This window comes from Nestor notabilis, unplaced genomic scaffold (assembly GCF_000696875.1).
Source record: "Nestor notabilis isolate BGI_N333 unplaced genomic scaffold, ASM69687v1 scaffold19764, whole genome shotgun sequence".
Lineage (NCBI taxonomy): Eukaryota > Metazoa > Chordata > Aves > Psittaciformes > Psittacidae > Nestor > Nestor notabilis.
Window position 1 is genome coordinate 1 of NW_009926249.1, and position 12,022 is coordinate 12,022.

Consider the following 12,022-nt stretch of genomic DNA (forward strand, 5'->3'; position numbering starts at 1 on the left):
TCACCCCCCAAGGACCACCGTGAGGAGCTGAGCCCGTCTCCGCAGCGGCACCGTGCGCGGGGCAGGGCCGGGCACTCACCGTCGTGGCGGCTGACTCGGAGATGGTGCGGTAGTTGTACTCCTGGAAGTAGATGTTCAACTTGATGATCCCGTTCCTGTAGGGGACAAGCAGCAGCTCAGGGCAGAGCCAGTCTGTGGGCATCCCTCTGCTCCAGCAGGAAGGGCTGCACAGAGCCTGGCTGAGCCACCCATGAGCATCCGCCGGGACTCCTGTCTGGCACGTGGAGAAGTTAAAAGTGCTGCTGGCAGGTCCTGAGATTCCTCCTGGGAGCTTCTCTGGGGCTGTTTGCCCTGTTTCTCCCAGCTGCCCTGGCTGGTCAGAGGGGCCATCACCCCTCAGTGCCCTGCTCCTCGTGTTCCCGGGTGCATGAACGGAGTGGCTGCATCATGACCAACCACAGTGAAGAGGCTTAACATGTACAGGTGAGCCAGCACCAGTGAGACCATTCCCTGCTTCCCTGCTTTGGTGGTTTTCCATGGGGAAAAAACTTCCTTTTTTCCTTGGGATTAGGTTTGCAAAGGGTAACTCAGCAGTTCCCCCCATCGTGGTGCATCCCCCCTACTGCTGCTGCTGGCAGATTCAGAGATGACGGGACATCACGGTGCAGGAGCTGCCCTGGCAGCTCACAGCTCCCCATGTGCTGCTGGTGGTGCTGGTTCTAACTTACTGGCACGTTTGTCTGACCCCGTTTGTCCCTGTGGAGAGCAGAGCTTACGCACAAACCGTGTTTCAGACTCGCTGTATGTATCTTCCAGGCAAACACGCGCCAGATCTTGTCCTCCCTTTGCATTGGTGTGCTCTGGCCCATCGCCAAGGCTCGCGCTAATCTAATGTTAACAGCCTCAATAGAGGAGATAAAGTGGTTGTTCCTTTCACTCACCTGTCCAGAGTCACGTTTGTTGACATATCCCTTTCATAAGACAGAATATGGAAAATCCAGTCCTAGGGAAACAGAATGTGTTCAGAACCGAGCAAAAGCATCCTCTGGGCCCCTGCTGGGGCAGGACCCTGAGCCTGGGGCAGGAGGCAGCAGCCCTCCACCCATACAGAGCCCCTGCGTTTGGCAGTGTGTGGGTGCCTTTGTCGTGGCTGTGTTCCTGCTCGGGGAGCAGGGTCCTGCTGGGGGAGGAACAAGGGCCCCGCTGGCTGCAGCTTCCCCGGTTCAAGGTTAAGGGTTATTGTTATGAAGATGAAGGTTTTTCTATAGGGGATGCGTGCAAAGTCCTCAGCAGCCACCTTCTAGGGTAAATCAGAGGCCAGCGCAGGCAGCTGGAAGGTGGGTCCCTGCTTCGGGCTGTCACCAGCACCAGGGCAGGAGGAGCTGCTGTGGGGATGTCGTCCCCCCCATCCCGTGGTCCTGCTGCTTGTTTGCATCCTGGAGATGTGTAATTTGGCAAAGAGGCGTTTGCTACCTGGGCATTAGCCTGGGAACGCCGAGTGATTCAGGGGGTAATGATCAGTTTACAGCAGGAGGAGCCGGTGTTACCTCGGAGGCTTCGGACGGCCAGTCTGCCATGGAGATGGTCATCTTGTACTGCGTGTCGCTGCGGCAGCGAGGGATGGAGCGTTAGTGGGAGGTTTCCCTGCCCCAAGTCACTGGTGCTGCAGTGGGAAGGTCGCTGGGGACAGCGCAGGATCCCCTCCACCTCCCCTGATGCCCCAAGTGGCCCAGGTACTTACTTGCATGTTTCCTTACAAGAGTCGATACAGATCTGTCTGTGCCTTATACTTGACCTCAGTGATGAGTAGCAGTATGCTGTTGGGTGAAGACAAAACATCAAAGCATCTGTTTAGATGAGGACCCACTTGTTGGATTATATCAATGTCATTTAGTAGGTACTTAGGTCTGAGCCTGCCACACAGGTTTGCTGCTTCCCCTCTGACCTTCCTTCCCTTGGGAAACTGGAGCAAAAAGGTCGTCCCTTCTCCCAGCACTGACCCCAATGGCCACAGTGAGACTTTACATGGGCAAAAGCCACTGAGCTGTTGCATTTAGTGTAGCAGTAAAGCTCCCATCCTTTCCTGCCCTTCCTGCACACTCAAACCCCATGGAAGTCTGTGCAGTAAGTTCTGTTCATGCTCTTACCCCAGCCTGGGTAATCTTCGTTGTTGCAGTAATTTACCCCTTGAGGTAAAGGAAACATATAGTGACCACATCCACAGATCTCAATCATGTCATTCTGGAAGCAGGAGCGCAGGCAAGCCTGGAGAAGGGAACAGGGAGCTGCTTAGACGTGGGCTGGAGCCCCCTGCCTGCCTCTGCGCTGCTGGGGTCTGCGCTGCCTCTGCGCATCCCTCCACCCTGAGGGGTTCTCTCTCTATTGCGTGGAACAGATGATGCTGTGGCTGCAGACGGAGGCTAAAGCCGCAGAGGGGGTGGGTGCTGCTGGTGCCCACCCTGTGCAAATGCCTCCTCCAGCTTTACCACGGGGAGAGGAGGCTGTGGACGAGCTGCCCTGTGCAGGGTTATGCTGCAGTTATGTTTATGATTCATTTTTACTGCTGCTTCTGGAGATCTGAAGGCACATCCCAGTGTGAGCTGCCCGTGGGTCAATCACCTCCCTGGAGCCTGCTCCAGTCACGCAGAAACTGCTCGTTTCTCACCTATTTTGGGGCTCCATGGAAGTCACATGGAGTTTCCAAAAGGAATACAAATGTTCTGTCACACCCACAGATGCTGCCGTTGTCCCCAGGTCTATGTGACAAACTGCCAAAGGGCTGGAGTCCACTTTAGAGCCAGGACTCTAAAAATACTTCAGCATAAAGAGCAGGTTTTGGACATGTGAATTATCTTATCTGTGCATCTGCTGCTCTCCTTGAAGGGACTGTGAGCCAGGCAGCAGCGCTGCCGTTAGCTCAGCCAGGCGTGAAGTTAATCAGCTGAGATTGGAGGGGGACTCTGCATGAAACAGTGCACAAAGCAATAACAACTCTATGAGAAGATAATGAAATCTAACAGCCCCAGCCAGGTAGAACAGCCAGAGAGCTTCAGTGTGACAAGAAATGCTTCTAGAGCACAGCGCAAACAGGGAGCGATGGAAAAACCTGAGAGGTCTCTGGGGTGACATGGAGTGTGCAGGCACAGAACCCCCGCTGGCATTTAGCAGCTTTGGAGTTGTAATGCAATCCTCTCAAGTATTTGCTTAAACGTTATACAAGCATCTCGAAAAGGGGGTAAAGTGGTCCAAATGTGAGTTATATAAAGGCAGGAATACACCCCCCACCCCGCTAGAGCAGAGCCCCCACTCCGGGGCGCATTGTTCTGGTGTTTGCACATAATCCCCAGATGGGTTTGATGTTTTCCTTGGTGCCGGATCTCACCCCCAGAACCGCTTCCCCTGATGTGAATTTATGTTATAAATTAACCAGCACCGATTGCTTACACTGTTTTTCTACAGACTGAAGGTTTACAAACACTGAACTTTCTCAGGCCAGTTTTTAACTGAAGAAAAGGCAAAGGTCTGTCTTCATTTCCTATACAAGACCAGTGGGCATTCTCAGGGGGGAAAATGACTCGATTCCCTTAAAGAGGAAAGGATTAAGAAGAGTAGGAGCGTGGAGGAGAGGAATCCCTCCTGTACATCCCTCTCCTGTCAGGGATAAGCATTACTTGGCGTACACAAAATAGAGCTGCTTTGCACATCAGAGCAATGCCATGGCTGAACCCCAGAGCTTGGTACTTCCCATGTGATGGAGCAGCAGGAGCCAGCTGAGCTGGCCAAGTGTCCCATCAATGTCTTGCAAACTTTCCTGGAGCTGCAGCCACCGCTCATGCTGTAGATGGAGCAACCACACAGCTCAAACTCCTGGAGTTTGGAGGAGTTGTCCTGGAGGACTTGGCTGCTCGGGAGCAAAAGGGGGAACACTGAAGAACCATCAGGGCTTATGGGAGCAGGGGCCTGGGTGCAGCCTGCTCTGGCTTTGCCTGGTTGGGAGCCCTCCCCTGCAGGAGGCTGAGCTCCAAGGTGGCAGGGTAGGAGGAAAGGACCAGCACTAAACCGTGCTCAGAGCTGGAGTGCAGATTTATTGCCAGAAAAGAAGGTTCCTGTGTTTAGTTTGTGCTGATGCCCAGGAGCCCTGTGTGCCAGTCAGGGACCTTAACTGCTTGCGTGATTTTTCCTACCCAGTTTTGTTCACTTCAAGAGCGTGGGGTTACCTGTATGGAGTAGGAGGTGTTGTACTGGCTATAGAGATTTTTCACAGGGACATCAGACCCGTTCATGGTGCAGTCGCTGTAGGGATAACCCATCCGTTCCAGTTCGTCCTGAAAGAAAACCAAGCCAGCCAACGTGAGCAGCTGTCGCTCCTCCTGGGTCCCTGGTCCTGTTTTCTAGGGACTCTGTCATTCCCACATTTCCTGCTGGCTTCAGGAAAAATCAGAGTCATGGGCAGCAGAGCTGAAGGAGACGCAGCCGTTCCCCAGGGCGGATTGAGGAAGATGAGGGTGTTCAGAGCAGCATGTTTTAGCAAGGCACCTTCAGACACTAAAGGAAGAGCCAACAATGACCTGAGCTCACTATTTTGGCTTCAATAAAGCACTTTGCCAGGACAGTTACATAAAAGTCTCCATAAACTGTTCCAGCCCACAGCTAGTGTATACTGTGACTCTTTTGGTTTGAGCCAGTTCAGCCAAGACTTAAAACAAACTTGGTTGCAGTCCCATCAGATAACATTATTCTCAGACAATCTGCTCAGGAGGAATGCCACACATACCACCAGCACCCCGATGGAGGTTTCTGTCCCAGCCATTGCATAGATGCCCTGATCCTTCAGGAAGGGGAAGCTCTTCTGTTGGTGCAGCATGAGCCTGGCCCCGGCGGCGGATGACAGGTAAGGGATGTAGTCCTGCTGGCTGATGTCCAGGATTAACTTCAGCCCTGGGACACCAGACAAAACACTCAGGAATTGTATAGAAACACAAGTCTTCAGAAGAAACCAAAGTCTCTTTTCCTCTCACTCTGCACAGAGATGTCAGTTCCTTGGGGAAGGGCTGGGTCTGGCTGTCACAGCAGCCTCACATGTGCCTAAATTCACATGATGGAGAGTGCTCTGAGTGGAAATACCTGAGTGAGTGTTCAGACACTGCCTCAGACAGCTCCGCTATCCAGATGTTGCACTTCTGCTACATGTAACATCTGTGCTCACAGCACTTGGCTCTATGTGGCACGTTTCCCTCTGGGGGCTCTTCCCCTTCTGGAAAGCTGTCACTGCCTGTGCAGTGCTCCAGAGGCACGGAAATCACAGACCTGCTCTACAGCAGCAGCCGCCACCGTGGCTCACTCGCTCTTACCGAATTCGGCTCCTGGGTTGGAGGAATTCAGAGCCTCTTCGTCCATGCCCCAGTTGAAGATGTAGCAGTTACCGTGGTCGGGGTGATAGATCTGGGTGAAATTCCTGGAAGAATCATGCACATAAACCTGTGACTCTCAGGGAGGACTCGGGGGTTATGGACCGAACCGCGCGGTGGGAGCAGCGCGTTGCAGCCGCCCCTGGGATCGCTCCAAATCGCTTTGTTTGTTGGATGCCTGTACGGAAATTTCAGCTGATACAAATTCAATCAATCTGCTGCTGGAGAGGAGAGCAAAGCCAAGCACACACGTGCTGAGAGCCAGCCACTGGGGATGCACTTTGTGGGAATGGAAAGGAACAGCCTGTCACACCGATGAGAGGAATAATTGCTTGATCTGAGCTGTGGTAACAGGTTTTGGCTGGTGTTAGATCTCATTTGTTGACAGTAATTCTCTGTTCTCCCTGCAGCAGTGGAGGCTCCTGCAGCTGGGGGGGCTCACAGCCAGGTGAGAAATGGGGATGGCTGAAATGTGTCTCCGAGCCTTGTGTAGAGAGAGCAGGGGCTGTACCAGGGGTGCACAGATGCGCTGACCCAGCGCCTGGGCTGGCAGCTGCTGATCACCCTGGCAGATCCCTCGGATGCCGATAGTCTCAATATGTCATGGGCAAAATGGCCCATCCAGAACTGAAACTCAAGCCAGCGCTATCCCAAATGACCTGTTTCTGCCAGGATCACATCCAGAAACCCTCTGAGAAATGGTGTTAGAGTTAAGGACCAGCAGAAATCTCTATTAACTGACACATGCCTTAAAAAGAGAAAAGCAAAAGGCTGTCATGCCTTTAGCATCCTGTCCCATTCCTGGTGTGACAGGGAAAGGCCCGGAGTTCGGCATGCACCTACTTGTAGTTGCAGGGTTCAGCACCATAGAGACAGGCCAGGATCATGTCCTCTGCCTGGTAGCCCATCCTGATTCTCTCCTGCAGGGGCACTTTGGAGAGGATGCTGGTGGACTGCAGGATGTACCACTCGGTCACCGCCTGCGCCGCGCTGGTGAAGTTCCTGTACGTGCAGTTGTCGGAGCCCGGGTGGCTGCACTGGGGGGGAACAACAGACAGGTCTGAGGCACCCGCAGCAGGGACCTGCAGCGTGTCCCACCATTGGCCTGGTGCCAGCCCTGCTGCTGCTCTGGGAGATGAGGGCCATGGCCAGACTGCGCTGGGTGCCTGGATGTGTCCCGCAGGGCATCCGAACCCCTCTGAAACTAAAACTTGCTAAAATACCAGCACCACCTTCCTCAGGCAGCTCTGCAGCACTGAAACAACACACCAGGATGTGCAAACTGCCCATGGGCTCCATGTGCCGGGTACTGGCACAGCTGGACCAGAGCCCAAGGCAGCGTGGACATGGGCAGCCAGGGGGAGAGACACCGATCCCCATGGCACATCCCTTCTGAGGCACCCAGTGCTGCCCGTCCCTCACCCTCCCTGGCTGCCTCCTTGGGACCCCTCTCACCAGCTTCACCGCCAGCTTGTACTTCTTTTCTTCTGTCGTGGTGTTGGCCGGGGTCGGTGCAGTGGCAGTGTGGTTGACTGCAGTGTGGTTGACTGCAGTGTGGTTGACTGCAGTGTGGTTGTCCACAAAGCTTTCGTTGTCCGCAGAGGTTGGCATGTCCACAAAGCTTTCATTGTCTGCAGGGGTTGGGGTGTCTGTAGGGGTCTGGATGCCCCCAGCGGTCTGGTTGGTCTCAAAGATGTCCAGGATGACGGGGTTGTCTTTGTCGTGCTCGTCGATGAGGACCAGGGGGATCTGGTACCAGAGCTCCAGGTCGAGCGGCGCGGAGGTGTTCTCGCTGCTGTTGCCCGGTGTAGGCTGCAGGATCCTCTCCAGCGCCGCATCGATGAGCCGGTCCAGTTCTTTCAGCAGAGGCTTCACCTCCGAGTATCTGCAGGACAGAGCAGTCACAGGCACTGAGAGGGCAGTGGGGATGTGCAGTAGCTCATGTGCTGCACCACTGGCTGAGGCCTCCCTGGGGACCCCAGATCACTGCCTAAAGATTTACTGGAGAGCAGCAGGAGCCTCCGTGCTGAGCACGGGCAGCTCCACACGGGCATCGCTGCAACCAGGTGGGAAACCAGCCGGAGGATGAACAGAGCTCGCAGTGGTGAACCTGCCAGTGCAGACCTGAAGTGGGTGAGTTTACACATAACACCTCCAGCGAGCAAGAGAGAAAACAACCCCAAAGCAATTCCTGCATGTTGGTTGAGCGTATCTTGCCTTGGGCTACACTACTGGGTGGGTGTCGTTTTAAAGCAGCTGTAACAGAAATCAGTTACTCCTTTGAAATGCCACTCGAGTTGTGTCGCTGCAGCTCCCAGCAGATAACTGCTGTTTAACCAGTTCTTCATGGCTGGGGGGCCAGCCGTAAGTGGTACGTTCACAGTGAGGAAGGAGGAAGAACAGAGCTGTAGGGCAGAAAAGAGGCTGACTTTGGTAGTGACAAGTGAGTTGAACTTTTCCCTGAGCCAGGGAAGTTTTCAAGGAGTCAACAACTACCATTAAATGAACTGATACGGTGAGGAAAGGCAGGAGAACTGCAGGCACACGAACCCTCTGCACCTGATCATCTGCTGTCACACTGTTCTCCTTTACTTAGCTTTCAGTGCCACTTGGTAAGTCCATTGATGCTCCTAGTGTGGTATCTAAGCCAGGAACAGCCCCACAGTAACTGACACCAGCAGTACCTTACACCAGCAGTACAACTGCTTGTGTTAAAGCACGACTGGGTGAATTAGGCAGTAAAAGACTTACTTGTAAGGGTTGGCATTGCAGACTGTGACTGCAGGGAACTTCATGGTCTTAAAGCCAATAGAGAGAGACGAAGTGACGTTGTAGGAGAGGTAAGTGTTGATGAGGATTCCCCACTGCCAGAAGACCAGAGACGCAAAGAGCAAAGTTAGGAAGAACCAGATGAGTTTCTTCTTCGGCCCCTCTTTGATGATGCGCTTGGGGCCGTGTGTGTTGGTGTTGTCGCAGTACCAGACCAGCAGCTCCTTGTAGGTGTAGCCGGGGCCCTTCTGCAGGCGGTGCAGCGCCCGGATGAAGTACTTCTTCAGGTTCATGCTGTGGTCTGCAAGGGGAGAACAGACCAACAGACATCAGAACGATGGTGAGACGCGGGGTTGGTACCGTGCTGAATGCTCTGGGATTGTCAGCAAAGCAGAAGGGGAAGATACGTGATGGCAGATCTGTGGGTTTATAACCCAGGAGATATTCAGAGCAGACGTTCTGCAGGGTCACAGCGTGGCAGTGATCAGCCCCTCACCTCCTGAGGGGGTGCAAGGGGCAGGTTTGTGCTTTGCAGTTCCGAAAGCGGCCAATGTTTTTGTCCTTCCAGCCCCACGAGGGTTAAGTGACTTGGACCTGCCGAACGTGTGTCACCAGCGACTTACCCAGTACCAGCCCCGGGCCCTGCAGATGTTGCAATACCCAACCAGGTCACTTTTTAGGAAGCTGGCACTTTGTGTGCAAACTGCTCTGTCTGTAACATCACCCAAAACCTTTGCCAACCCTAGATGGACCAAGCAGCACACGCAGGAGCTGGTTTAAGGTGGAACTCAGGCAAAACAGCATTCAGTATTCAAGCTAATACGGGCCTTGGGACAATTTTTCTTAACAGTAATAAAGATCAGAGAGCACCAGGCCATCGGAGGGGGCAGGAGATGGGGCCCTGGTACCAGCAGCGCCTTTCCCAGCACCAGGAATGCTGCTCAGTGCTGCTGCCCACCAGCGGAAGGACAACGGATCGTTTTTTTCCACCAAATTCCTTTGTGTTTCAGATACTATCGGTATGTTCCAGTGCTCGTGTGAGGATGCTGCATAGTTCACATTCACACTGCGAGTAAATAGAACATTTTGTGCTGCTGTTTTAAGGTGAGAATTTGCGTTACTACATCTCACTATCCCGAGGCGTGATTTCAAAACAACCCCAGTCAGCTGCTGAGGGCGTTCTTCAAACTGGAGAACAGAATTACAGATTAAGGCTGTGTATAACTCAGCATCCCAGAAGAGAGAGGGCTGAAATAACACAGCACCATTTCGCTAATGAGCAGTACCCGCAACGCAGAGGCTGGATTAGCAAAGGTCCCAGAGGAAGCTGACTGGTGCTCACAGACCTTTGGGTCCTTCTGGCTTTTCCAGAAAAAAATGAAAAAGGGATACTGATCCGTTGATTTATTGCCCAAATCAGCAAAATCTCCTGAGTAGTATATGCAGAGCTTGAGAAAAGTGTAAACCCAATAGATTTTGTGGTGCCTCCCTCCATGATGCAAAGGGAGAGGGTGATTTTCATTGCACACCTTATTACATGTGTGTTGGATGCAGCCTAACACCCTGAGGTCCTGACGAGTGCTTCGGAAAGAAGAAACTCCAGCTGCTTCCTCTGAGATTTAAGGGGAGGTTCTACTCGTGTGAAAGTGTTTTGTTCCCCAAGGAACACATGTCCTGGGACTTGGGACCTTTTAGGTGTGTTTTAACTGATCCAGAATGTTTCTTCCCTGATGTCAAAGCTACAGAAACTGTTCTTTGCAAGTGCTGCTCCATCCTGTGGCCTTGCAGGCACCGGCCAGAGGGAGCACAGGCACGGGATGGGGATAGGAATAGGGGTGGGGATGGGGTCGGCTGGATGCCTGCAGCATCCCTGCCCCACCATGAAAACACATGGATCCCCAAATTAAAAATCCAGGTTAGTGAAGGTGTTCTGGCAATACAGCAACCAGCCCGTCGCAGGCTTTGAAGGACTCAGGTTTGCTCTTCCTGTAGGTGTAAGCTCTGCTTTTAAACCAGTCATTTGGTGAAAGGGATGGCATTAAGCAGGGGCTGTGCTTGACCGCATGTGGGCGATCAGTTTTCACTCTTTTTTCTCACTTTCATAATTTTCTTCCTACCTTTATTTCCAGGATGTTTCCAGACTTCTCGTTCCTTTCTCCCTGCTGAAAGCCCCCCTCCGTGAGGTGCCTTGTCTGATGGGAAGCCAAAGCCCCTCTTATGGGGGTTCCTCACCCTGGGAACGGAGGCTCAGTGCTGGGATGCTGCAGCTGCTTGGTGAGGGATTGGTGCTGGTTTTGGTGCCCACCTGGTCCTGCTCTCCCACATCAGTGTACCTGGAGCAGAGAAGAGACAAGTGAGGGATGACGAAAGCCCCCTCTCCATCAGTGCACAGGTAACCATCACCCCTTCCCAAACCCCCCCTGGAGAAGGGAGCGGAGGCTGCGATGGGACAGGAGCCAAAAGGAGATCAGGGATGTGGCACATGGGGATGTCCTGTGGTTACAAACTCTGTCCCTGCTGCTGGCCCCAAACCCCTCGTTCCCTGCACAATGTGTGATGCTCATGGGCCTGGATGCTTGAGTTTGTTTCTTGTCTGGCTGCTGTACTTCCAAAGCCGCCTCAGGGAAGGGGAACAGGCACCCACCGGCCTCCCCCACTCCTCCTCCTCTGCATTTCTCGTTGTCACACTGTCACCATGTCACCTCCAACACACCAATGTCAGGAGCTGAGCCTGGGCCTGAGACCCCCACAGTGCCGGGTCCCTGTCCTGGCAGCACCCACAGCCCCGTGGTGACTGCAGCCGTCCTAAAGGAGCTCCTGGCTCTAGCGTGGTTTGCTCTGTGCTGTGAAAGAGATGTCCTCACCTTGCCCAGCAGCCGCGAGTCTGGCCCTGCATCAGCCCAGCATTATCCCAGGTGAAACTCCTCCACCTTACGGGTGAGATCAGACTCCCACGTTACGAAATGGTCGTGTTGACTGTGCTGAACCTCCTCTGGGCTCTTCCTGCAGCAATTGACACTTAAAAGAAACAAAGACATAAGCAAAACTCAGGGAAGCTCCAGGGTGGTACCTTGGCTGCAAAACCGCTCCAACACTGCCAGCCCTGATCCTGCCATTATTCAGTACTTTCTCCCCTGGGACACCCAGCAACAGCTCCTCTTGGATCACCAACTGCTCCTCTGCCCTCCAGAGCCTGATGAAAAAACCTTGTTTTCACAGAGAAGACATTTATCCCACCTAGTGGCATTTTTGCAAATTAGAGGAAATCTGTTTCATTACAGCACAAGTTTGCAGGTTGAGAGAGAGAAGTGGAGCAGTAACTTGTCAGCAAGTGAAGACAGCCCGAGCCGGGGATGCTTTGGAGAGCGGCTGCAGGCTCCGTCACCCACAGCAGCTCCATCGCGCCGGCGCCTCCGGGTCTCTAATCCCAGTGGGCACGTGTACAGCACTCCAAGTGTTTACAGTCTGCAAGTTTAGAGAGCAGTGCCTGGCTCTCTGTGCTGTGCATGAGACGCTCCATCAGCCCTTCCTCCCCTGCCTAACCCTGCGTTTCCCGCGATGGCTCTGTCTCCTCGCATGATGACAAGCCTCGCTTCTCACTCCTCACGTGCCAGTAAGGTCACGTTGCTGAGAGTTCACTGCTGCTTGTGCAATGAACAACGTGAATCCTGGGATGTAAGAGGAGCAATCCCCCAGCAGCTGCTTCCCCACCGCAGAGCTCCCATTCCATGAGAAGGCTGGTGTCCCGGGGGCAGCAGCCTGGGGTGAGGGCACATGTCCCGCAGTGAAGGAAGCACACAGGGAGATATTCAAAGCTGCACTTTGCTCCATTCCTGTTATCAGGG

At 53.6% G+C, this 12,022-nt stretch overlaps 1 protein-coding gene across 1 annotated transcript; it reads right to left on the bottom strand.

The window, feature by feature from the left end:
- Positions 1–79: 79 nt before the first annotated feature.
- SCNN1B (sodium channel, non-voltage-gated 1, beta subunit) lies at positions 80–8,477 on the bottom strand (the record flags this gene model as incomplete). Its single annotated transcript, XM_010013444.1, has 12 exons — positions 8,160–8,477; positions 7,076–7,293; positions 6,864–6,940; positions 6,252–6,445; positions 5,352–5,455; positions 4,775–4,938; positions 4,218–4,325; positions 2,148–2,265; positions 1,742–1,817; positions 1,548–1,605; positions 942–1,003; positions 80–155 (listed from the first exon to the last, which is right to left on the bottom strand). Coding segments are annotated over exons 1-12 (1,566 nt in total), but the record flags the coding sequence as incomplete, so codon positions are not given.
- Between the last annotated feature and the right edge of the window lie 3,545 nt (positions 8,478–12,022).